This window comes from Tetrao urogallus, assembly GCF_951394365.1.
Source record: "Tetrao urogallus genome assembly, chromosome: 1".
Taxonomy (NCBI): domain Eukaryota; kingdom Metazoa; phylum Chordata; class Aves; order Galliformes; family Phasianidae; genus Tetrao; species Tetrao urogallus.
In genome coordinates, this window is record NC_136813.1 from 74,311,356 (window position 1) to 74,338,528 (window position 27,173).

The 27,173-nt window shown below is 39.8% G+C and overlaps 1 protein-coding gene across 1 annotated transcript in view; it reads left to right on the forward strand.

Moving 5' to 3' along the window:
- REPS2 (RALBP1 associated Eps domain containing 2) overlaps positions 1 to 27,173 on the forward strand; it is a gene marked incomplete at both ends in the record, with an annotated part of 94,030 nt that overhangs the window by 44,125 nt on the left and 22,732 nt on the right. Inside the window, 5 exons of the mRNA XM_079549194.1 lie at positions 1,747 to 1,841; positions 6,534 to 6,603; positions 8,745 to 8,810; positions 13,184 to 13,226; positions 15,352 to 15,488. Of these exons, the coding sequence (XP_079405320.1) occupies positions 1,747 to 1,841; positions 6,534 to 6,603; positions 8,745 to 8,810; positions 13,184 to 13,226; positions 15,352 to 15,488 (411 nt within the window). The remainder of the gene's footprint in view (positions 1 to 1,746; positions 1,842 to 6,533; positions 6,604 to 8,744; positions 8,811 to 13,183; positions 13,227 to 15,351; positions 15,489 to 27,173) is intronic.

A 27,173-nucleotide genomic window follows, 5' to 3' on the forward strand; every position in this document is an offset into this window, starting at 1 on the left:
TGAGGACAGGCTGAGAGAGCCGGGGCTCTTAAGCCTGGAGAAGAGAAAGCTCCAAGGAAACCCTTATAGCTGCCTTCCAACCCTGAAGGGGGCCTATAGGAAAGCTGGGAGGGGTCTTTTTGTAAGGGTAAGTAGCGACAGGATGAGGGGAAATAGTTTTAAACTGGAAGAGGGTAGATTTAGAGTAGATATTAGGAAGAAATTCTTCACTGTGAGGGTGGTGAGACACTGGAACAGGTTGCCCAGTGAGGTTGTGAATGTGCCCTCCCTGGACGCGTTCAAGGCCAGGCTGGATGGGGCTTTGATCAACCTGGTCTAGTGAGAGGTGTCCCTGCCTATAGCAGGGGGGTTGGAGCTAGATGATCTTAAAGGTCACTTCCAACCCAAACCATTCTATGATTCTAAGTCTTCAAATAAATCTACCTACAGTGGTATCAAGTCATTACATCCATGGAAGGAAGGGCATGGTAAGCTGTGGTTGTTCTCTAGGAGTCCTTTTCCATAATTTGTCCCTTTTAGCATTGAGCATTTATCAATTTCACAGATGATTATTTCTTCATGTGTTGAACAGAGCCAAGCATTTCAAGCTGGTCTGTGTAAAAGGGTGACAGGACTAATTGTTCTAGGCACGCTACATGGGTAGTGGGTAATAAGCTAATGCTGTTGATTTGGAGATCTGGAAATGTCTTGTTGCCTGGTCAGAATTCTGAAATCTCTAGACTTGCATAATTAAAAAACACAGCATCTCAGTGCACTGTACTGCTGTGAATGACAAGAAAGAATATGGCCCTGGGGTTGCATCAAGTTCTAAAATAAAGGGTTGATAAGTAAGCAAATGGTCGTATACTTGGCTAAAACTTCAGAAGAGATTTTTAAAATAAACTTTTTAATGTTTTCATTGTTTGATTTAATTTCTCTGAAATTTAGGTTTTATTTGTCTGATTTGGAACATGATGAATATTTCTGGAAACTGTTTTTCATTAGGTTGTATTAAGTTCAGGATGGAGTAGGTTTTTCAAGGGAAATATTTGTGTCTGATAAGACTATTAAAGCTTCAGATAAAGTGACTCAGAGCATAAGACAGAGCACTTCAGAATGAATTAATCTTGCTAGTTTTATTGCTTGTTCTATAAACTACAAGTGCAGGGCCAAACTCTATCCTGGCATGGATCTGCTGACAATTTGACCCAGCACCTTATTTTCTGAAACTTTTATTAAAACAAATTAACAAAAAATCTGTCAAGCTGTTTGCCCTGTATGTAATCCACTGTATTTTAAATTAAGACAGATTTGCAAGAGCTCAATTTCTCCAGCTGAACTAGAGGCTAGCCAGAAACTAGAGACTTGACCTGAAAACTGGTTATTCTGCATTCAGTATACCAATCTTAAAGAAGAAAGATTTTCCAGCTTTTAAGGGAAATTCATGTGAGATAAAGTAATCCTGTAGTGATATCAGCAGAAGAACCTGAGCCTATGGAATAGAAGTGCAGTTCTTGTGACTATTGCCATGATAAGTTTAAAACTGTTTTTTCTTTTTTTCTGCTCTCAGTGCTGTTCAGTTGAGGAATACTGCAGATGATAGGTACTGCAGCAGTGACTGGGTTTATTGTCCTTGGTATTTATTTGCTTTCCATTTTAGTGTGTAACTGGTTTTAAGAAGTGCACGTTAATCACATAGCTGACATGTAACTTGTTGATTTTTTTTTTTTTCTCCATCTTTTTTTATTGTTCTCCTTTCCCCTCTAGCCTCCTTGAAGCCTCTGCGTGAGTGTGCGCTGTTTGATTCTTACTCTGAAGCATTGCCTGGCGGCCAGCCGACTCGGGACTTCAGCCGGATGGAGGTGAGGAAGTGTGGTCAGGATAGCTCCTGCAGAGTGCCAAGCAATAAGACAGTCTCATGCTTTCAGAGCTCCGTTTCCCTGCATGCCGATGAGATGAAAATTCTCTTGTCTTTTCCTGGTTTCTTCTACTTTGCTTCTTTGGAGTTGAAAGTATCCCTGTTTTTTTGCGCAGTGTGGACAAACATAATTGAGTTCTAGGTGACTCAGTCCCCAGTTTATTGTTGAGCTTTCTTATAGTCTAAGGAATTAGCACCTAAGGGTCTACTTAGTAATTGTAAGGAGCTGGGCAGCTGTTTTGAGGGGGAACAAGGAAGGAATCTTAGAGATCTACTGTGAACAGTATCGCAGTGTCAGGTGAAAGTCTGTTGCAAGCAGAAGTAAGTTAAGGAGAAGTCCTTATTACTGAGGTTAAAAAAAAAATTAAACTTTAACAGTCTTTCGTGCTGAGCTAACAACAACCATTGAGTTGTGCTTGGATATTGCAATTCTGAATGAATTCACCGTGGGTTTCAAGGCTTTAGCATTTAAGACAGAGAATCAAATGGCAGATAGACTGAAAAAATGGGCTTTCAGGTCAGAATTGTTAAGGCTCTGAAAATTGCTGCAGATTGCTGCTGCAATTGAGTAAAAGGCTCTTCTGATGCTGCTGCCAGGTTAAAAAGCGATGATATGGCATGCCAGCCCATCAAAGTGTTTTCCTAGTTATTTCAACCCTGCGCCTTGTTCTGGGGTGTTACTAGCTCAGAACTCAGCTCTTTTATCACCAAATTCAACTCAGGAGGGCCGGACAGACCCTCCTGAGCTACTACTTCTAACACAGCCAAGTGTAACGTGTGCTTTGTGTAATGCTGCAGTCAACGCTTTGAACATCTACTCTGTTTCCTGGAACTTTTAAAATATGTGTGGCCTCTCTAATGCACTTGCTGGATATTGCTTTGGTGCAGCAGCTTGACTAAAGCACAGCATTTCTACTGGGTTTTGAAAGCAATGCTATTACTCTGGTATTGTGTGGTCTGGGGAGTCCTTGTTCCAGTTAGGATGCTGTCTTCACAAGTGATTGCCCAGATAAACAGAGCAGATTTTTGTTGCTGCAGAGTTGTGATAAAGTTTGTTCTTCAGTAGCACAGCCTTTGGGACTGAGACTACAGCATTCGTTATATATATTTCAGAAAGCCTAGAAATCTTGCTTTCTAAGTCATCTTATGTTTCTTGGTCATAAAATATTATTCCAATAATCTAACCAGTATAATTCCATGACTTTATTAAATGTCTTATTTTTAGGCTCTGCTTGTTTATGGTCCATTAATATAGGTGCAGAGTAAGGATAAATCTAAGCGAAAAAGCTCTCAGGCTCACAAAAACTCCAAGCAACAAATCCCCCATTTTACATTTAATTTTTCATTTGATTTCCAAAAGTTAAACTGTTAAACCCCCTCTGCCTGCTCTCTCCTTAAGATGTTCTCACCATGAAGGCAAAAAACTTACTGCGGTGTGTAATAGTCAACTACCATTCTTGGGGGAATAGCTGGATGCACTGCTACTCAGTTCCTAGTTTCTGCAAGGTGGCAGGATGTTCAGTAAAATTGATTTTTTTTTTTTTTTTTTTAATGGCTGTATTGAAAACCAGAAAACTTTTCTAGCATGATTACCTGCTGGCTGAGAAATAGTGAGAGTTACCTGATTTTATCACAATGGTTCCCCTGGCTTTGCATTTTTTCTTCACTGTCTAGGACTTAGACACGTTGGGCAGAGCTCTCAATTAGTTTATTGTAAGACCATGTTTTTTTTGTCCTTTGTTATCCAGGATTAATGGAGCACAAAATCTCTTCTCAAAACTGATTTGAGAACGATTTTGGCTTGATTTTTCATTGTTGTTGTTCAACTGATGTTTTTATGTTTGGAATTAACGTTCTGAATGAATTTCATTTGGAAATTCAATAATTCATCTTCCATTCATCTCACTGTGTGGGAAGTGCAGTAATTCACTGTTACAATTTAATTTGTAGCTTGGCTATTTGAGGAAACACAGTTTAGATACTTGGCCTTTCTGTTAGAAATACTGTATTATCAATGCAATCAGTTATGCATCATCTCCATGTCTTTTGTCTCTTTCCATCTATCATCAATTCTGTCTGTTTAATTTCAGAAGACCATTTTTACTGTGACTGCTGAACTACAGCACTACAGTAAATTGGATATGATTCTTTACTGTATTTATAAAGAAGATAATGTCAGCAGACATGTCATTTGGACACCAGGCTTTGTTAAACTCAAAAAATGTACCAATACTGGTAACGATATGTTCAAGAAAGATAAGAGTGTCTGTTTTTGCTAACCACAGTTTTGCCTTTCTTTTTGTTTTCAAGTTTTTGTCTCTCACTCTGATTCTGGTTTTTTTTTGTTTGTTTTTGTTTTTTTTCCTTTCCACCCTTTTGGCTCCTTTCCATAAGCCTTCTCATTGCCAAAAGCTTAAAGATGAGATGAAAGATTTCTCACTGTAGGCATAAAACGACCGGCTGAGGTTGCTCTAAGCTCCCTCATACTCACAATTCATTGAATTTTGTGAGAATCATTCCATCGATTCAAGCATTCACTGAGTTAGATCTTCAGTCTGACACTCTTAACAACTAAGAGTTGCTAAAAAACCAAGAGAGAGACTAGCATCAAGTCTCATCCAGTCCCATGCTATAGCAGTGCCAATAGTTGCTATTTACCATGTACTTGGATTATAAATCCTAACATCAAAAGGTAAATCTCAATCATAATAGGATCTGGCAATGCTGAAGTATTCAACTCTGAATTGCTTCTATGCCTCTTCTTCCCAACGTTGTTTGTTGTTTTTTTTTTTTAATCTGCTTTGAAGCAGTCTGTGAAGATCAAGAACCACTGGTTCTCTTTTGTGTGACAAGCTCTGTTGCCTAGCCAGCTGGTGACCTTTTTGCTTTTCTTTCTTGTAGCACTGACTATAATATTTAGAGAGCCACAGCTAGCTAGGGATGTTAAGTGTTTTGCTCAAATGTTTTCAGAGTCCTCAATCTGTGTGTTTGCAGTGCTGCTTCCTCAAAATCATTAGAGAGTCACATGTGCAATTTTATAAAATAGATCTCATGACAGTTTACTCTGGAGGTGTTTCTTGGTTTTTTTTTCATGTCTGCAAGATCTGTGTTTCTTATTATTTTTGCACAGTGGATTGTAACCTGATACGTGCTCCCTAAGAAAAAAATCAAACCGGCAGCATTAACTTAATATTTCGAGAAGTGTGGGGTTTCTGACACTTGTTTTATAGTTGTTTTGGCCACAGAATTGTTCTTATAGATATTGGTTGCAGAATTTGTTCCTACTTCCTTCTCAGTATTCTAACAGCAGAAGTTAGAAGAACCACAAATGCCTACATTGTAAGTTGCTGCTGAAACAGCTAAGGAGTACCCCTTGAGAGCAGCCCTGCAGAGAAGGACCTGGGGGTCCTGATAGATGAGAAGCTGGACATGAGCCAGCAATGTGCACTTGCAGCCCAGAAGGCCAACTGTGTTCTGGGCTGCATTAAAAAGGGGTGGCCAGCAGGGACAGGAAGGTGATTGTCCCCCTCTACTCAGCTCTTGTGAGGCCCCATCTGCAGTACTGTGTCCAGGCCTGGGGCCCCCAGCACAGGAATGACATGGAGCTCTTTTAGTGGGTCCAGAGGAGGGCCACTAAGATGATCAGAGGGCTGGAGCACCTCTCCTATGAGGAAAGGTTGAGGAAACTGGGATTGTTTAGCTTGGAAAAGTGGAGGCTCTTAGGAGACCTCATTATGGCCTTTCAGTACTTGAAGGGAGTATATAAACAGGAGGGGAATGGCTGTTTATGAGAGCAGATGGTGACAGGACAAAGGGGAATGGATTTAAACTGAGACAGGAGAGGTTTAGGTTAGGTGTGAGGAGGAAGTTTTTCACTCAGAGGGTGGTGACACAATGGAACGGGTTGCCCAAGGAGGCTATGGATGCCCCATCCCTGGAGGCATTCAAGGCCAGGCTGGATGTTGCTCTGGGCAGCCTGGTCTGGTGGTTGGTGACCCTGCACATAGCAGGGGGTTGAAACTGGGTGATCTTTGAGGTCGTTTTCAACCCAGGCCATTCTGTGACTCTGTGATTCCCGTTTTCCCATTAGAGGCTATAGCAGACATGCTAATGAAATCATTTTTCCCTTCTCTGTAAGTGCGTGTTGAAAGATAGTAGTCCAAGAATCAGCCATCTCAGTGAGAATGGTTTAGATACAGAACTACTGGACTGTGCTGTCCACCTTGTTTTCACCAAATAGAACATTCAGGCAGAGACTAACTATTTTGAAAGGGCTGGAGAATATTTCTTTAGCCCTAGTGCAGGAGTTTTACCCAGAGGAAAAAGGGAAACACAGAATGACACTGCTCTGTTTTGGGAAGTCTCTTTTTGCATATAATCCTTAGTTCCTTGTGACTCAATTGTGATCAATTGCTTCTTTAACTAATTTCAGGTGTGAAACTGGTATACCTTTAAAAGCAGAGTCATAGCTATCTTTTTAAAGATCTTCCCTGCTTCTTTATCATATAAAGCCAATCTTGATGCAAGAGAGAAAATCACCTTTATTCATGTTTGTCTGCGTTCTTAAATATTTGACTGTGGAAATGTGTGTGTTTGCTCTGATTATTATTATAATAAGTGATCTTCTCTCTTTAAGAAGGCATCAGCTGAAGAGGTACCTGATAATTCTGCCCTGATAAAAGATACGAGCAAAGATGACAAACAAGGTATTCAAATAATATATATATATTTTTTCCACTTAAGTTCCACGTGTTAATTAATAATTCCATGTATATGCTGACAGAAACAGTCGTATGTTTGATTTCCAGGCTGGTTATGTTTTGTTGTAGATATAAAAAAAAACAAGTCATTGACAGCAGCTGATGTGAAGAAAAATAAATGAATAAGTTTGCTCCATAATTAACTATCCCACGTGAACTGTATGGAATACGCCTTTTAATATAGGTTTAGTCCTAAGGCAAGTAGTGTTGCACTTCTTATTTCAACAAAGTTACAATTGTCGTTAACTGAGATTTCATGGAGGCTGGATTGTACCAAGTTTCGGACTTACTTTTTTTGCAGAGAATAGCAACATTTCAAAATCAGTTTTTATTCTGAATGAAACAACAACAATCTAATAAAAAAGGACCACAACCCTTTATTTTCTTGTAAAGCAAACATTTTAGACAAACTGGAAAAGATTCATTAATGCCACTTGGAGTCTGGGAGTTAACCAAGTGAAATTGAAGATTTTTTTTTACTTTTTACACTCAGCAGCTCAGGACTTTCAGAATCAGCCCTGGATCATAGCATGGTCATTGCCTTTTGTATTCTCTATCCCTGACCTCTCAGGTTCTCACTTGCTGTCCTTGTCCCTCAGCTGTGGAAATGAAATATCTGTGGGTATTTTCTTGCCTGATTCTCAGAGCTGCAGATAATGTATTCATTTAAAAAAAAAAAAAAAAAAAAGAGAAAAGAGAAAAAAGAAGTAGATCTTGACTTTGCAGCTGTCCACATCAGAGCCTTGAGACCAGGTTCCTGAATGAATGTCCACATTCCTGAATGACATTCTAAAACAGGCGTGACCAAGTTTGGCAGATTTCTTGTATTCCTTGGTTTAAGAGAAGTTGTCAAAATCAATGTATGTTTGTAAAACACTTGGATAAGTCAGTGTATTCCAAGAAACTCATGTTTTGTCGATGAGGTCTGTTACACTGTAAAAATCATAATGCATAAGACCAGGAATTGACCTGTGAAGGTTATTGCTTTCAAACATCTACGGAAGATCTAACTTTTACTTGATGAATTCGTTTTCTTCTGTGATAGGAGAAGAAACAAAGAACTTGTTCTTTGTTCTGGGCTGGTGGTGTGTTAGGTCTGATGAGAAGCTACTCCAATTCATGTGGTCCTTTTTGGCTGAGGGCTTGCTGTATTTATGACAGATTCCTACCTTGTCAGCCAAAGAACAAATGCTCTCTCATTCTATTTTTTGCTATTTATATCATAAATATATTTATGATATATTTATATCATATATCATAAATATCATTTATTGCTATTCCAGCAAATGAAAGAATATATTGCTTTCCTGGCTGAGTTGTTGTTCCCACACTAGAAGAATCTGCAGTTCAGGACTGCAGGAGCAAATTTTCCTTCATTTTCAAAATGATACAAGTAGATTATCTCCACTACAGTATCAGGTTTTGATATAGTTAAGTGTGGAAATCGTGCAAATAGAACTTAATCTGAGAACCAGACTGGTCCCATGCTTTCTTTGATAAAGGCAGATGAAGATGAGAGATTTCTTTAAAAGTGGTCATTTATAATGCAGTGTATTACATGCATTAAAATATGCTAGTGTATGAGGAACACTTGAGAAAGCTATTAATAAAGGATGCATAGACATTGGTGAGAGAGATACAAGCACAAAAAATTGTGATTTCTTGAATTTTAATCTTGTCTCTATCAGTGCTATTTGACTTCCCTGGGGCAAGCTGATGAGGCTTCAGTTGCCAAAAGCAGCTGTCTCTGCTGTGCCCTGGGTTTCTGGGTTTGTACCTTCAAAGAGGTGAGTCCCAGATCTGTCAGGTGTTGCTGGTGTCCTTCCTTCATTCAAATATCAAGTCCTCAAATTAGGGATTGTTTGGCAAGTTGAGCATAGGCCTTTCTAATCTTGATTTTTTGGCTCTTATGAATACTGTTAAGATATTTGGTGTTCTGAGACTGTTTTGCTATTGTTGGTTTCTCTTCATGTATGTTTGGCTTTATTGAGCATTCCAACGGATACTGTTCTAGTACTGCTTTCTCAGAGCTGATACCTAAAAATATGATCTGTACATATTTAATTTTTTTTCTTTTTTTTAACAAGCTCTTAAAGTAAGCACTGCTGTCAAAGTGATACCAAAGGAATTTCAGCACTTGACTGTGAAAACAGGTAAGGAGGAAAAAAAAAAAAAAATTGCAAGTTACTTCTATTGGAATTTCAATCATATATTTTTATATCAGAGCAAACCTAAGTTAATGTAATCTGGCTATTTTTTTTTAAGATCCCTTTTCACTATTATTATTATTATACTACAGAAACTAGCGTTTACCTCATAATGTCTATTACTTTATGAGTAATGTTGATTAGTACTTCAGGATGTCAAAAGGTTCTTTTTTTTCTTCCCTTGTTTTTTAGCATATGCGTGTTCTTTGTGCATCAGAAATATTTTGGACGTAGTATTCTGAAAGGCTTGTGAATTCTGTTTTTTTTTTTTTTTTGTATTACAAATGAAACGTAGCATCTTATTGATAAAAGCTCTTCTTCGGTGTCAAACAAGTATGTGCTGTTTCAGTAACTGTGTAACTATTCTGAAATTGACTATTTTTTTTGCGATAAAATGCCGTTCACATTTTCCATCAGGAAGTTTAAGGGTAGATAGCCTTTTGGCACTTAGAATACCAACACAAGCTTTTGTTCCTGGGGCTTTTCTCTTGCAAAACCACCTATGATTTTTCTTTCTCCAGCTCTGATATAACCTTCTTGATGTAATGCTGGAAAATTTTAATTTTGGAATGACATAGTGAAAACTGCTTAGCTGCTCCAGAAACTTTCTGTGCATTCGGTTCAGTTCATCAGGTCTCCCTTGCCCTCCCCTTTGTTAGCCTCTTTCCTGGAGTGGTAAGAATGTTGGACATTTCCCAGTGAAATTAGAATCTGGACCTACTTTCTTTTTCTTCTGAATAAACATTTTTACTCATGAAGATATCCTTGATTAAGAAAACCGACTCCAAATGTCTGTCACAGCAGTTCTGTCTCACAGCTCGATTTATTCATGGCTGCTCAACAGCTGCATGCTTCATTTCCCAACTTAACTCTTTATTTTCAGCTTTTTTTTTCCCCTGGCTTCTTCCCAAACACTTGGCAGCTACAAGCTGTCCTATCAGCTCTTTTTCTTAGAGTCACAGAATCATTAAGGTTGAAAAAGACCTCTAAGGTCACCTAGTCCAACCATCTTGAACAACTGCTTCTCCTCTTATGTAGACAGACGTACATATTCGCTCCCTTCTGAAGGGAAAAGGAGGTCCATTCAAAAAATCAGTTCTGATTTCCCTTGTCCCTGTCCTCCACATTTTGCCCAGGAGCATCCCAAGAAGAGGAGGCTCAGGGATGATCTTATCTCTCTCTACAACTACCTGAGGGGAGGTTGTGGTGCGGTGGGGGTCGGCCTCTTCTCCCATGATTCAGGCTGGGCATTAGGAAATGCTTCTGGTGGTTAGTGGTGCTGGAATGGACTGCAAGGAAGGTGGTGGAGTCACTGTCCTTGAAGGTGCTCAAGAAACATATAGATGTTGCACTGAGGGACATGGCTCAGTGGGAAATATTGGTGGTAGGTGGACGGCTGAACTGGATGATCTTACAGGTTTTTTCCAACCTTGGAGATTCTATGATTCAAGGAGTTTTATTTTCCCTTCAGCAATTCCATTTTTGGTATGCTTAGGAAAAATAAAACACTGCCACCTGCACATCACCGTTGTCACCATCATTTTTCCCCCCCACTATCTTGCATCTCCTCCTGCTCCTTTTCCAGTTCTGCAGGTTTTGCTTACCAAGGGAGGCAGTGTAAAAACCATACATGCTCAGCATCTCTGAAAGTCTGTCCATTTTATTTAGACTGCCAAGTGTAAGATCATTGCTGGCCTTGGACTTCTAGAGGATTGAGGGATTAAATTTGTAAACATTTAAATTTTTGTCTAGGCCACCAATAAGAGATGATAGATGAGTCACTGCAGATGATTTAAACTAAAAAATCTTGTTTTGTTTTCCTTATCAGTGTAGCATGTTTGCACCTTTTATAAGACAGTTTTCCCATAAAGCATGGAGGCCCCAGTTGTCTGTTAGGCTACAGACAGAAGTTGTAGATTCTGTGTAATTAGAAACATTAAAATGAAGTTGAGCTGGGGGAGGGGCTGGAAGCAGTTAAACAGCCGAAAAGGGAACCTTCATGTTCTCCTGTGGTTTGAGTGAATAAGTAAGTTCACCATCAAGCACGATTTTAATTGCTCCAGACCAGGCTGCTCAGTTCATCGGGCTCTGGCAATCCAGGAATCATATAAACTTTAAAATAATGAATGTAATCAATTTACTCAACAACTTTGATTTTTGTCTTGGTTTCATGTTAGTTAAGCTTGTTTGTTCGTAGCAGTAGAAATATGGAAAACTCATGAACCAAGTAAATATTTTTGTATCATCTTGAATGATTGTTGTATATGTGTGCAAACCTACACCTCACACATGAAATATGCAAAGAGGGAGTGTCCCACGATGCCAGCACACTGCAGAGAAATGCTGCCACATTGTTGTTTGCGTGCCTTAATAATGAACTACCTGTTTTACAAGAGTTTTGTGTATTGTTTTTCACCTTATGAAAGATTCACGCTATGGCTAGATCTGGATATTGTGTAACTGCAGCCTTGAATTTCCTGATTTTCAGGAGCTTAAAAGAAAATCCTTGGCAGTAGTATTACGTTGCTATATTTTTTTATTTGCAGTCTTTTCAGGTCTTTCTCTTCCTTTTGCGTTTCTCTGTTTACTTCAACAAGATGTCCTCAAGGACAGATAAAACGTCAGTTTTACCTGTCTTTTTTATTTTTCCAGAAGAAAGGCTTTCTAAAAGAAGTATGAACAGAATTACTATCTCCATAAAAGAAAGAAAATTGGATGGTTCTTAAGCATGGCTTAGCTTGGAGAGGATTTACACTTTCTTTTTCTATATGGCATATATTTAATAATTGTGCATGTAATTTAATAATCAGCAATTGCAGTATTTTGAAAAATTGGGTCATATGGCTGTAGAGAGGCAGCTTCTCCAGTTGTATTCTCAGGAAGTTTGACAGAGAGCAGGATTATCACACTGCATATTTTAATGGTAATTCCCTCTCTCTTCTTTAATTGCTTTTATAAGAGTTTGTTGCACAGAAGCCTGGAATGACTGTGAGCCAGTTTGCTGGTGACGGTAATCTGATAGAACTTGGTTTATAAATGTTTTTTTGTATCTCTGCCAGCTGCATTTGGGTTTATTACATCCAAAGCACCAGCTATCACTGTGTGACCCTGAAAGCCATTTCTTTTGTTAAGTAATAGCGTGTGGCTGTACATGTGGCATATGGTATTTGTTGTGCTCTGTATGCCTAAAGCCTCCTGAGTAAGGCCTATGCAGGGACACAATGCAAGCCATTAAAAGGTCTGTATTTGCCAGCTGCTACCACAGGGAGCTCCTGCCCTGCTTGAGGGAATCTGTTGTACTCTCAGGCAGTGCTGTACAGCAGCTGATGGTAAATGTCTAACACCTATCTGAGGGAAGCAGAAGCTCTGAGAATTTTTTTCCCTAAACCGTGACACCTATCCTCCTTGCTTCTCTGAAGTGTTGTGAAGCCTTGATTAGCAGAACACAACAGGAAAACGTAAAGATTCACTTTGTAAGTGCATTGGGATCACTCATACTGTTGCAGTACCTGGAGGATTGTTCTGTGGGTTGAATTTGAAAGCAATCACACGGATATATTTCCTCAAGATTGCTTTATGTTAGTGAGGAGAGCAACAGCAAAATCTTGTAAAGAGTATGTAAACTGAGGAACAGCCTCAAGGAATTTCCCAGAGAAAGTAACTCGGCACTACTGTTTTCCTATTACATAAAATCTGGAGGTGGCAGGATGTTCAGAATTCACACAAATAAAAGAAAGAGATTTTTACATTAATAGAAATGTTTCTGTCCAACACTTAGCCTACAAAACTTTCTACTGTTCCTTAAAATGCCTTTCTTAAAATGCCATGCCTTTGCTGTGTTGGAGTAACTTCAACCTGATGTATTAAAAATTGCTGTGGGTACAAGAACACGGACTTCTATACTAATTAGTTGATGTGTTTAGGAAGGACCTAAATGTTTGTGCTCTGGAATCTGGGACAACATATAGACATCTGGACCAGGAAAAAGATGTTTTCTGTGGGAAGTTTATATTATTCCTGTGTTGCTTGCCAACTCTCTTTTGTCATGACTGCCTCCAGAATTGCTGGCCAGTGCTGTCAGACCCATTGCTTCCTCTGCTCTGCAACAGCCAAATCAGAAGATGAAGTTCTGGCTATGCTTGGGCTTTTGAATTTTCAGAATATTGACACATTACAGAAACAAAGGAGAAGGAGAAGCAAAAACAAATTGCGTGAGATGAGCAAGCTCTCACATTCACATTTGCTAAACTCAAATGTACACTGATCTAACAGCTCTTATTTAACATATTATGTGCTAGCAGTTCTTTTTTCTCTTTCAGCTGCTCAGGAACCTCATGCACTTAAAGCCAGGCCCAGATCCAGGTACCACTTTCATTTCTGTTTCAAGATAAGATGTGCACTGCTCTGATGTTAAACGCGAGGTGTGATGATGGGTGTTGCCATGTAAGCTGCAGCCCCCTGGAGCACTGCATTATGCCCTGTGGTCTCTGCTTGTAAGGCCCTGGCAGTTCTACCTGGCCACTTCCTTGGGGTGATGGCTGCCTCCAGCCCTGCCTCTTGGGGCTGTGGCAGGATGGCAGGAGCCCCCTGGCTCCACGAAAGGCTCAGTGCTGTTCTGCTGTTAAACCCTGCATGGTGGTTGTGCACAGGTGCAGTGCCAGTGGCTCAGCTCTCATGTATGAATGAGTGCATCCTTTGGTAGCTATGCTTATGCGTGCCTGTGACTGGTCAGTGTGTGACTGGTCAGCTCTTAACTGAGCACTAGAAATGGCATCTGCTGGATTTGGATATTCTAAGGAAATGAGAGATGTGCCTGGAGCTACCGTGTATAAATGGATTATGTATTGGTTTTGGCTCTTCTGGACAGTCAGATCATGCCTTAACCTTAAAACTTCTGTTTTTCAGTTTGTCAGAGGGCTTCAATTCTTTTGTTAGTCAATTAAAATAGTCAGGAGTTCTTTCCTTATAAGCTTGTCAGAGTTTGCTAATAAGAGAAGACCAGCTCTCCACATAATGAATGGAGATGGAAATTCCCTGTTCTTAGAGATTCCATCCAGAAAGGTTGAACCACCTTGGGTGCCATTTTTCTGCTGACAGCCATTTTTGCTTTTATGCTGTTTTAAATTCTCTTGCTGTGTTGCTGAATCATAGAATGTAAATAAGAAAACAAAACAAAAAGCGTAAGGCTATTTTATGCAAAATTCATGTAAAAGTTCTTCAAACATAAAATGCAAATGCTTAAATGAGTTTGAAAAATGCTACTTGAATGTGAGTGATGATGTGATGTATGTCTCACATCTGACTTTATGTCACTGCTTCAATGCAGAAGTTGGACTGGACATCACCAGGTACATCCTTGCACCCAGCCCAGGAGCCTGGCTTTTTAGCATAAGTTGGTGAGGTCTGCCTATTGGAAGCAGAGATTCGTTGTCACAGGGTTCTGTGTTACGAGGTTTGGGTTAGGTCTTAAATGATAATGACATGGAATTCAAAGCTCTACCAAGACAAAAACTTCATTATCAGCAGAGGTTTTTGTGTCAGATGTAAATTTTGAAGCAATTACAGCTTTCACTCTTGTATTTATTAAAGTTTACATCAAAAACAGGATCAGCATTGCCAAGTGTCTGTCCAACTAAATAGCTGTGTTCTAACAACAGCCTGTTTGGCAAGAAAAGATCTGTTTCCCATTAGTGGGAGTTATTTCTGTTCTACTCAAATGTGGTTTTGGTCTTGCCAGTCATACATAATGTATTACAGTATGTATAACATCTCACATTGTCAATGCTCGTTTTGAACAAAGCCCTTGATCATGCAGAAAAACTGGTAACTACAACAACTGAAAAGTATTGGATGCTATTCAGCAAAATCAGAGCTCTTACCAAGTGCACTGCATTGGGATTACATGGTATGGACTTATATGGGATGGCCTCGAAGGGTGTACTGAGACGTGCAATTGACCACTCTAGATTGCTTTGGATCCATTCAGTTTTTTTGGATTTTGTTGAATTTGGTGACTGTTTACTATGAAAAATAATATTCTGGTAGCTAAAGTACTATAAATGACTAAATATTGCATACAGGAGTTCAGTTGAGGCTACACCTGTATAAATACTACCCTTGTAGTTGGGAAAGCAACAGAAACTGTAATGAGATTTTTTTTTTTTTAAACCCAGATTTATTCAAAATAGTCACTACAGTTATTGTTGTGGCAGTTGAAGTTTCACGAGAGGAGCCAAAAACCTTAGAAAGAATTAGCCCTCTTAGTGTGACAGGTCCATTTCCCCACATGCATAGTTTCTTCCCCCTGTTGCCAAATAAATCCGCCTTGTTATAAGGGGAGCTGTTAGTCAGCAGGGCAAGGGATTTCCACCATGAACTCAGGTTATTTTTAGGTACTATTCACTGTAATTGTTTAAAATGAATTTTGTAATAAAATATTTTCTGCTTTTTTTTTTTTTTTTTTTTTTTTTTAACTGTTCTTCCATAGGTCTTATTCTAGCACATCCATAGAAGATGCCATGAAAAAGGGAGAAGAGCCCCCTACTCCACCTCCAAGGCCACAGAAGTCACATTCCAGAGCTTCCTCTTTGGATCTGAACAAAATATTTCAACAAAACACACAAGGTAATGTTTGCTTTCTTCCCTTCTTTTGAGACCATTTAGGTTAGTTGCATATTTGGCGAATTGATCTGTTTGCACAAACATTTGACAATATGTTTTCAGTGCTATAGACAGTAATGTATAACAGAAGAGGTTGAGCTTTATGGCATTACATCACCAGTGAGGGGGGAAAAATCACTCTATTGCCATAATTAAGGTGATTATAATATTTTCTGGCACAATAATGAGAAGCTTAACATATGGTAGTCTGTCATCACTAACTGTTTATAACTAGTCTGGCTGCTTAGACCATTTTCATTAGTAAATACAGTGCATTTGATTTTTATTACTGTTCATTATTTGTAGCTCAAAATCAGGAAGAAAACCTGGAATGTTTAAGGCAGGAGAAAGTGAAATTTGTTATATGCAAATATTTTTGGCATTCAAGTCTTCCTTACATGTAGGGGCCATCAGAAACAATTCATTGGCTAAACAGGAAGGGTAATTTCTTTTGACGTGGATGCACGTTGAGGGGAGAGAAAGACGTTGGATTGTGGCTGGAGGGAAATAAAAGCAAAACGTACTCCAGTGCTTTAATGTTGAAGCATTGCTTTTGCACTGCACAGCAGGTGGTGGAAAGAGGAGCTGTTTGTTCAGGAAAGCAGGCACCCAGCTCTGCTGAACTCTGGCAGTGTCCCTGAATTGGGCCAGAGGTTTATGCAGCGCACACCAATCATCTGCCTGAAGGACTAGGTTAAACATGGTCATGTTTATGCTTCACAGGAAAGCCAAGGTCTGACTGTGTCAAGGAATGTTTTAACTGGGTTCTCTAATGTGGCTGTTGGAGTAGGAAAAAAAGAGTTTTGTCTGTTGCTGTATACCACTTCTTTGTGGAAACATCAGACAGAAATCAAGAGTCCTGTTATGCGTGCCTAACCCTGAAACTCACCAGCAGTAAACAAATTTTGTTTTGTCCTTACACAGTGAAACAATTCCTGATCTGTGACTGCAATTCCTGTTCAGGGGTCTGTTGCCCCTAATTTTGATTTCAGTATGCATAAAATATGTATCGTGAGAACAAATAGAGCCAAGTATGCATTTTATAAGGCAGAAAATCTTCTCAGATTCCAGATAAAATGCATAACTGCAAGGGAGTTAACTTGGATTTAAGTTTCTTTTGGAATACTAATGAAAAGAGAATGTAAATTCTCTAAGAAATCGTTTTGTGAATGAAAAGTAACATCTTGCTTTGAAATGGATCTTCTTGAAAGTCACAGTTACTGTGTTACAAGTAAAATAATGATTTCTTCTGGGCAGCTTAACAAACTGGAAGTGTTATAGAACATGACTGAAGGAATGGTTAACTCATTGATAGATTTTTGGATGGCTTCATCACTGGAAATGGGACAAATAGCTAAAGATAGGCAATGTTTTGTTTAGAAAAGAAAAAACTAAAAACAAACAAACAAACAGACTCCCCCCAGAAGTACGTACTTTGGTTATCCAAAAGCAATTCATTATACTTAGTTCAAATTTATAGATAAGTAAAACTGGAAAGAGAATTGGCTCTAGATTGACCAAACCTGAAATATAGTGTGCTACCAAATTGCAGAAATGTGAAAGAGGTCTCCCAGAGGTTCAGCTTCCTCCTTTGCCTGCAGGGTCTTGGCCTGTAATTTTTTGCTGTCTTGAATGTGCCCTACTGGTAATGCTAAATGTTTGGGGTGGTTGTCTTTCAGTCCCTTCCAATGGAGCTCTTCTATTTTGTGTCCAAAATGTAAATACTCCCTGAGTGAGGATGTGGAGAAATTTGTAGCCTTTGTGGATTTAAAGAACAATTTGTTAAACAATGTATAGCCCTACTAAGGGTTCAATTTCAAATAAATTTGCATTATCAGTAAAGAATTAAATCAAGCCATCCCAATACGCCCAGATACCACAGTGCATGTATCTTGCTTTGCTCTCATTAAAAATGTCTGTATTGGAAGTAGTGTTTTCAGTTCTTTGTTTTGTGAAGAAACGTAAGCATGCATTTTTCTGATAGTAAGCCCTGAATGTTTGTTATTCTGTAGCATCTTATTGATAATAAGTCTTTATAAAGATGCTTTTTCTTCTCCCACTTCTCTTGTTTTGACCACTGCCCTTTCTTCCTTCTTTCCTTGTTGGATTTGCCATTCATTAGAAGTTCCAGTCTCATCATTTTGTGTATTCAGATACCTTTGTCATCTAAAGACAGTTCTTTGCGGAGCGGTCAATTTTTAGGAGCCAAATGCTTCAAAAAGAGAGTTTTTAAAAGAAACTGAGAACTGTCACCTTAAACCCAAAAGCTCTAGAAGGGCAAGTGGCATATGCACACAGGTCAAGTAAATTGCAGACACTTGTATAATAACAAGCTGTATTTCTATTTCTGCAGACAATATAAATCATGATGTCAGAATAGTTTCCATCTGCAGTTGGAAGATACAATTAAAGATTTTCAATATAGGTGATATGATGGCAATGTACTATTTAGGTTTCTTGGTGATTGTGATAATACAAGCTGGTATAAATATGAAACCTTATGTGGGTCTACCCACATGCTAGTTAATTACTTTCCTGGTGTACTCTTGACTGAATGTTTGTTTTGTTTTCTCCTTGTCTTCCTTTCTGGATCTTCAGAAATAGTCTCATTGTGTCCCTCTCTACTCTGCCCTTGTGAGGTGCCGTCAAGAGTACTGTGTCCAGGTCTGGACCCTCCAGTCCAAGAAAGGCAGAGAACTGTTGGAGAGGGTCCAGGGGAGAGCCACAAAGATGATCAGGGGACTGGAGCACCTCCCCTATGAAAACAGGCTGAGGGAGCTGGGCTTGTTCAGCCTGGAGAAAAGGCGGCAGCGGGGTGACCTCATTGCAGCCTTTCAGTACCTAAAGGGAACCTATAAACAGGAGGGGAATCAACTCTTTGAAAGGGTTGATAACTGCAGGACAAGGGGAAATGGTTTTAAGTTGAAGGAAGGTAAATTTAGGTTGGATGTCAGGGGGAAGTTCTTTACAGAGAGAGTGGTGAGGTGCTGGAACAGGCTGCCCAGAGAGGTTGTGGATGCCCCGTCCCTGGAGGTGTTCAAGGCCAGATTGGATGGGGCCCTGGGCAGCCTGGTCTAGTATTAAATGGGGAAGTTGGTGGCCCTGCATGTGGTGGGGTGGGGGAGATTGAAGATTCATGATCCTTGAGGTCCCTTCCAACATGGGCATTCTGTGATTCTGTGGTTCTGTTATAGCTGAGCCACAAAAATTAGCAGCTAGAATTTGAATGGCTGGAAGGCCATCCCTTCCAGATCCATTGTATTGCTAGTGTCAGTGCAGAAAAATAGACACTATAATCGGCCATTTTAATGACATCCCATGTGATTAGAATAATTCCATTCTGGTGCATTAGTTTTTGTCCTACTAATTCTTGTTCAGTAATAATCCTGATTATGCGAGTCTGGTGAATAATCTGCTCCTGTATGAGTGCTCAGTAGCATTAACTTTTATTTTCAGTTCCTCACTGGTCATATTGGTCTATGGGTATTGCTTCTTACATTGCAAAGCTATCAGTGGTCAGGAATGTTACTTGGTGTATTTCATTTCCAAAGGGCAGAAAAAGAAAAATCTCTTCAGGTAAATTCAACCAATGGTTATGGCAGATCCCTATTTGGTTTGATTTTCACAAAACCATAGAATGGTTTGAGTGGGAAGCGTTTCCCTTATAGGACTTGTAGTCCAACCACCCCACAGTGAACAGGGACACCTATAGCTCTATCAGGGTGCTCAGAATCCTTTCTAGCCTGACATTGAATGTCTCCAGAGACAGGGCATCCATCACCACTCTAGGCAACCTGTTCCTTTATCCTGTATTTTGTCATTTACTGAGCTGTTCTTCTCAGTTGTGAGAGGAAAAAAAAATCATGTGAGAATAATCATCAGGTTATATGGCATGCTTGAGAAAATATTAATAATAATAATAAGACCATTACCATGTGGTAATATACCATATGCTGAAGAAACCTCACAAAGCTCAATGCTGGGGTTACAAAATACTGGTATTAGAGAAGCATTCTGCCTAATGCAGAACTGTTTTTTTCCCTCAAAGCAGTCATAGGATGCCCCTGTTTTTTGCTTTGCTTTACAGGGTGATGTGTTTTCTCAAGCACTGCACAAACAAGTTGCTACAGTTGAAGTCTCAATGTCTTAAAGAAGAGGATTTTCAAAACCCCACTGCTCCCTGCAGAGTTTTGCCTACAGTATCTGTGTAAGGCTGTTACTGTATTTAACTAGAGGAAGGTCATTGCCAAGCCAGTCAATACTGTGAGTACACATGAGAATTTCTGTTAAGACATGTTAGGAGACAGAAGACTTTTTTTTTTTTTTTTTTTTTGATGGTGAAGCCTTTGTGTTAGCATCTGACAGAAATTTAGCACAGCTAGATTCTCAGTGTATTTCTTCTTCTTGAATGTATAATCTCTGGCATTTCGCCTATGTACATATGAAGAAAATATTTGGCTGGATTTAATGCATTCCTGGAAAGACAACAGCAGGTTTTAGCACACACACACACACACAAAAAGTCAGTTTAAAATATGTGCGACCTGGTTTACATCTTCATTTCTCTGCTAGCCTGCTGTCTAGCCAGATGCAGGCAGGAGATTCTAGCGTAAGCCCTGAGAGCCTGCAGCCAGCAAAGCTTTTCTGCACTTTGCACGGAGGTGTCTGCAGAATCAGCTCCTCTTCAGGCTCCTCGTGTCCCAGCACTGGGGTGGGGGGAGCAGGCACTGGGGGAGCCCAGCAGAAAGCCAGGGTTTTTCTTGGGCTGGGAAAGGTCCTGTCTTCAGGATTAGAACTGAAAAACACATCTGCTGTCTTCCAGCATTTTGTCTGATCACATTTTCAGCCTCTGAGAGCTACAATTGGGCCATTGTAGGCAGTGAGAGCAGTCAGGGGCTTGTTAGATTGATACTGACACCTCTGAAATATAATTAAATACATCTAGTGTGGAAAACATTTTATTTCCCACTTAGTTTCATTTCTGAAGCGCACAACTTCTTTTAATTATCAGTTCTGTAGAACAAAAGATACTTGTTTGGAAAAGAGTATTTGCTTTGATGGAACAACATAGTTGTCATAGGCGATGTAGTTTCATGCTGATATGGAAGCAGATTGAATGTCTCTGTAATTGTTCAAAACAGCCCTGTAACTATTTACAAATGAATTTTAGACCGAACGTTTTCAGTGCTCATTTGCTTATGAGCCTTCTCTCCTGCTGAGGTTCCCATGTGGTGAGGAACATGAGGAGTGCAGGTGCCACTTTACTCAGACCTGTAAGCAAACCCTCAGTGTAACTTGGGGTCATTCTGTGGGGTACGTGGGCTTCAGCCTGTAACACAATTTTATTTCTTTCTCTTTCAAAGTGTGAAGTTTTAATCACCATGCATAGTTAGGAAGAGAGGAATGGGCTAGTGTTTTACCAGAAGTACAGCATGGAATATGTTTTCATAAAATCATAGAATGGCTTTAGTTGGAAGGGACCTGTAAAGACCATCTGGTGCAACTCCCCTGCAATGAACAGGGACACCTAAAACCACATCAGAGTGCTCAGAGCCCCGTCCAGCCAGACCTTGGGTGTCTCCCAGGAGATGCACCTCCAGGTGGGTTTTCTTACCTACAGCCAGATCTGTAACCTCTACCTGCATTGGCTGGGCTTGTTATGGCTGCCAAAGAAGAAAATGTCCCATCTGCTCCCAGTCTTGTGGTTACAGAAGGGAGACAAGGGAACTGATTTATTGGTGTGCATCATCATTCTTGTGCATGATCCGGATGTGTCCCCACATCACTTCTGTGTTCCTTCATATCTACCACTCTCACTCAGTGTAAAATGGTACTTTTATTGTATGGCTCGGTTGATAAGTCGTGCCAGAGGACTTGCTATCAGCATCTTCATGCCTTTGAAGAGCAAGAATCCTCTTTTGGATGATTCTGCTACTTCCTCAAACACTCCTTACTTTGTTCAACTAGCACAACCTTTCCTCAAATGTATGGGCTTGGGAATGTTTGTTTTCTGACTGTGGAGATTTCTGAATAGTAGAGGTCTGTTGAGATGTCTTTGTTTTTTATCATATTTGCATATCCACAGCCAAATTTTATGTATTTCTGGTTTTAGTCCAGATATCAAATAAAATACTTATGTGTTTGTGTAGGAGAGAGGGCTTGGAGAACTGAGTGCTGGTGTACTGTCATACAACAGAAACCAAGCCGAGTAGTTACTCTGTAATACCATTTTCAGCTGTTTTCAGTTACATCGTATTTCTAGCTCAGAGAACAAGCCAGGGTAATTTTCTCCTTTGAGTACGTGAAACTGGGTGCTAAAACACTTGCCAAAGTTAGCCAAGATATATATGGTTATTGCATTATCTTCTGTATTGTTTAAACTTATTTATATTTCCTAGGACATACCTGTATCTACTGAGGTTAGCTATCTGCAAGTCTTAGCTACCAAAGATAAGCTTTAAAGGGATCAGGGAGTTATGTTGTTTGTGTTAACATAAATGTCAGTTTTTGAATTAACATTTTGGTTCAAAATTGAAATGACAAGATGAATCTAGGATAGCCGTGCCCTTCTTTATGCTGAATTTAAATCAGTGAATTTCACAAAGTAATTACTTTAAATGACTCCTTCCTTTTATTGTGATTGTATTTGTCGCGATTTAGTAAAATCCAACTACTCCTTGGGTAATAAATAGGGAAGAATTTTACTCGTGCTGTAGAACCGTGCTGTCTTTGCTTGTTACTGTCTTGTATTTATTAAAAGATTAAGTTACAAAGGTGACAGTTCTGAGGGATCTTTTTTAAGAATAGCAGTAATGGCAAGTACTATTAGCAAAATATGCTCTTTGCAGAATATTGTTTGCACAATATACAAGAGTTCTAATGCTGGCTTGATCAAACTAGGAGGGCAGCAGTAAGTGAAGTCTTTGTAAGGATTGTAACAACAATAAATAATTTATTTATTTTCACACATAAATCAAAACACAGAGAACATAAAATTCAGCTGACATTCGTGCTACTTTTTCTCAGGCACCGAACTGCTGCAAAGAAAATATTGTGAAATGCTTTCATAACATAAATGTTGCATTTATTTTTTCTTATGGCGGGAGTAGCTTTTTTCTTTTGGGAATCAGCCCCTGATCTGTTTTTGAAGCTGCTGTTTCCTTCCAGTCCTGTTCCCTTTCATAATATATGATCACTGAACTGGGCTTATTCTGAATAAAATATGAGTGTCTTCCCTCTGATTTGCATGGGAGAGTTTTATGCCTTTCAGTCTTCTAGAATTTTTTATGAGGGATGTAAGGTTTACAGCTATTAAGCTAATTTCTTTGCCCATCTATAAAAGGGGTTTATTCAAGCTTGGATGGACAGGAGGAAATAGTGAGGACATAAATGAATGAATTGTTATTAAATGATAGGAATCTGATGGGGTACCTTATTTTGCTGTTTCTAGATTTTGAAATTTGTGTATATCTCTAAGAGCTGAGTCAAGAGTGTACTTTTGTGTAAACTGGGGCAAATCTTGCCAGCCTTTCAAGTCTGTTTATTGGCAATTTGTCTACATTGAACTTTTAAAATGATCTTCCTTGTTTTTCTAATGTTTCTAGGATTGAGGAATATAGTGTGATTTCATTCTGTTGCAGGTTGTTAAAAGTGGGAAGTATTTGGATTAAATTTTAAACGCGAAAAGTAAAGTTGTTAAGGCTGAAAAGTTCTTGACTAGCCCTACCAGCCTCACAGACCTTGGCCAAGCTATTTTCAAGGTCCTGTTTGGCTCACTGTAGTCTTTCAAAACAAACAAGCAAACAAACAAACCTGATCTATCACAGAATAGCTTACGGTCTAAGTTAAACAGTTTTGCAAGAAAGAATCTCATATTTATTTCTCCTGTGGCAGAAAGGGGGGCAAGTTGTCTCCCTTGTAGGAAAGCCTCAGCAGATGCAGATTTCCTCCAAAGACTGAGGTGGGGTTCAGGGATGGTGGCCAGTAGCCTGTTGCTCTTCTCAACTTCCGAAGTTCAGAGGTGATCTCTGTTGGATGTGATCACAGGCAGCAGGAGCATGTGACATCCCTCTGGAAGCCTCCAGCAGGCCCTCTGGGATATCCTTGGGCTGAAGAACTCTGGCAGTATGGATCTGTCAGAGCTCGGTGGAGAGACTCTGCCTCCCTGTGGGTGGAGAACGTAGCTAAATGGGAGGGAAAGAACAAAGTCGTGAATGATACTGTTTGTGGGGCAGGAGGGAGGTGGTCCCCAGACAGAAACACACAGAAAAGGAACAAGTAGAGAAAACAGTAATTTGAAAGTTGAATGGTTTAGAGAAGAGGAGGGGCAGATCATTAGGATGGATCCATGGACAAAAGCAGGTATTTCACAATCACCTTACTGGAGTCCTTCAGTAAATTTACTTTACTGGCTACAGCCCTTAAGTTTTGGTTTGTTTTTTTTTTTTTTTTTTTTTTATTGTTGCAACTTTCTGAAGGCGTGTTAGTGAGAATTCATAAATCAAATCTCTTTGGAAAAAGACTTATTTCACAATCACTGTACTGGAGTACAGGAAGGTAAATAAGGAAGGGGTGCAGGGAAGGATATCTGTTATGTGATACCCAAGTACTCCAATTTCAATGAAAAAGAGGAAAGTTTTATAAGACATAAGTAAGCACGAACTGGATTTCAAACCTAGACTCAGAACTTCTTTCTGTGGTCTGCTTTTGGCAACAGAAGCAGGAAAAATACCTCAAACAAGTTTCCAAACTAGCCTCAGAGTGGAAGGGCAGAAATGCCAGCTTTCAAGCTACCAGGCACCAAATCAACTGGTGAGAACTCTTTCAGTATAATAATTCATTCTGTTGGGGTTATTTCTTAGAGCTGTTTCTTTATTGTAGATCATTTGCTTCCTGGCAAAATTAATTGAATGTTCTCCTGTTAAACCTGATCTGGGAGCTTAGCACCCTGAGGCTGCATAGACTGATGTGAATCTGCAATGCAGCCTCTCTCTTCCTTGATCCAACAGTGGTGGTCATACTGTGCTGACCTTTGGCTTCCACCTGAAAACTATCAAACACACCAGCCAGAGGAACTCTATCAGATTGTTTTCTTTCAACTTAAGTCCCAGCCCAGCTGTAGAAGGATTGGTCTTACGAGAACAGAACAGAAACAAGAACCTGAACTTATGTCCACTTGAACGAGGGCAGTCCGGATTGAGGATTAATTTAGTTGTAGGACTGCACCATCTGACAAACACAGGGCTTTTCCTTCCTTTGGGAATGGCACCTGAGGTAAGAGGAGCAGCCAACCTATGGGTGTCTTTTTATTTGTGGGATGAAGTATATGTGTAGAGCTGGGGCCACTAGAAGCTGCAAGGGCCACATCAGGGTGAGCACAGGCTCCTTTGGCAGTAGTAACTAGTTTCATCTTGGCTAGAAATATGCAAAGTGGCCCTTGACTCAGGGAAACCACCCTTCATGAAAAAAAGGGCATTGCTTATGCGCACATTCAGCTCAGATGATTTGGAGTGCATTATTTCACTCGTCAGCTTTAATTTGACTGAGGTGATACCTAGAGTAAAGTTATATAAAACCAGGAAAGAATGCAGCTGCAAAGAATATGAATAAAATTAATATCTGGCATGGATATGTTTCAGGAAATATAGTTTTATATGCTGGTTTTCACTATGATTTTTTAAATTTTTTTTATTTTTTAATAGCATGTGTCCAGCATTACAGTCTATTATGGCAGATTTTTTGTTTGGTTGGAGGAGGTGCAGCCAGTTCTCTTGCAGGTTGATCTAACGGATCCCAAGGACCCAATTTTGTCTCACCCTAATCTTGGCATTCTTTCCTGTTGCTATACGTGGTGAGCTGAAGTCCTGTTTGCCATAGGTTTAACAAAGCTGGGATAAATTTATGTTTGGACTACTTTCCTTGATCAAGTAACAGTGAAGGAACCGAGGATTTGTCTTGTGTACTACGGAGGTTGGAGGCAGAGCAGGTTGGCTGGATAATATGATATGCCCCATTCTCAGAATGTAGAATTACATCCTGGTGTTTGTTTTAAAATGTTAATCTGGCTTCATATTGGAAAACCTGCTTTTTTATCTAGTGTGGTGACCTGTTAGGGCTATTAAAACTGCGATTGCTGAAGTCGAGCAGGAAAATGGTCCTGGCTTCTTGCCATGCTGATAGTCCACTGTTATGTGTAAACACACTGAGAGATGTGGTTGTTGCCTGAAAGCCTTATCACCCCCTTTGTGAGAGTAACTAGTGCATGAAAATGCTATCATTTACAGCAATACTTGTGATGCAGACACTTGGATGTACTTAAATGTCTTTACTGGTAACTGAACAGTCCTTCTACTCTGCTATCTTTGAGACTTCATTCGCATTGCTCACTCTGGTATAACCACCACCAAGCTGCACAGCAATGACACACCTGTGGGAGTACTGGGACTGTGAACTCCCTTCCTGCAGTCTTCCTTCAGGGAGGAAATTGTGTGGGTACCTCTTGCTCTCTACACCTGCAAGGAGTGCACTCCTTTGGTGCAGTTCCTTGCTTTTTGTAATTGCTTGTTTTCTTTGATGTGGGGATGCATTTCAAAATCCTGTTAAAATGGGCTAGAAGACAGGTGGGGCCTTTGCATCTGGCTTGCAGCTCCTAGGCCATTGGATCACATCACTACCATTGGAGGTGTAATGGAGGCACAGCTCTGGCTGGGGGAGAATTGGCGCTTTTAGAGCGGCTTTAGAGCACCATGTTTTTGTGGTGTATCTTGTAGGGAAATATGTAAGGATAATAGCAGACCAAGTTTTAGATAACTGTTTGAAGGGAGGTTATTCCATCTTACCCTGTGGTCCTTTTGTGCGTATCCATGTCCCTCTAGTTCTCTCTGCCTTTACGCAGGATATGGAGACTTGTCTCCAAAGAGCAATAGCACACAGCTTTTTCTTTCACCCCAAGCTCTGGGGTGCGCACCTGATAATATGACATTTACCTGATGGCTGCTCTGTCCCATTGCTCTTGCTTTCTCTTTGGGACCAGACTTCCCTCTCCCTGTATTTATGTATGCTTTCAAAGCTTGAGTGATATCATCTCTAACAGCAAGAACCTATCAACGTGAGGCTTTCTCCCAACACAGGAGGCATTCTAGAGTAGCCTAGTAGTACAAGTCACCTGCTGATATGCATGCAAATCTAGGAGTATCTCTCAATATTGCCCTCTTTTAGAGTAATGGTACTAGAGGAAGCTGAAGGACGTATCATCTGCCATTAAATTTCTTTTTCATTGCCTTGTGTGGAAAATGGTTGTGGTTTTTTTGTTTTTATAAGTTGTTATTAGTCCTCAAAATTTAACTAACTAGCAATTGTGCTCACATAAGCATGATTTCCCTCTAACAACAGGCCAAAGATGTTCTGCAACAGCAGGAATTTTATGAATATTTCATGAGTAGCTTAAGTTAGAATTTGCAGGATTAAATAGAGGAAACTGGGTCAGATGCACATGGTGTAAGCATATAACTTCTTTAATGCTAAATTAATGTATGGCCTGTTTTGAAAGCTGAAGAAGTGTTTTGTTCTGCTTTTAATTTGACCATCTTATGGGAAAGAAATATTTTCCCTTTGAAATTTTTGGTGGGGGCTAATCCTAGTAGTGTTTCG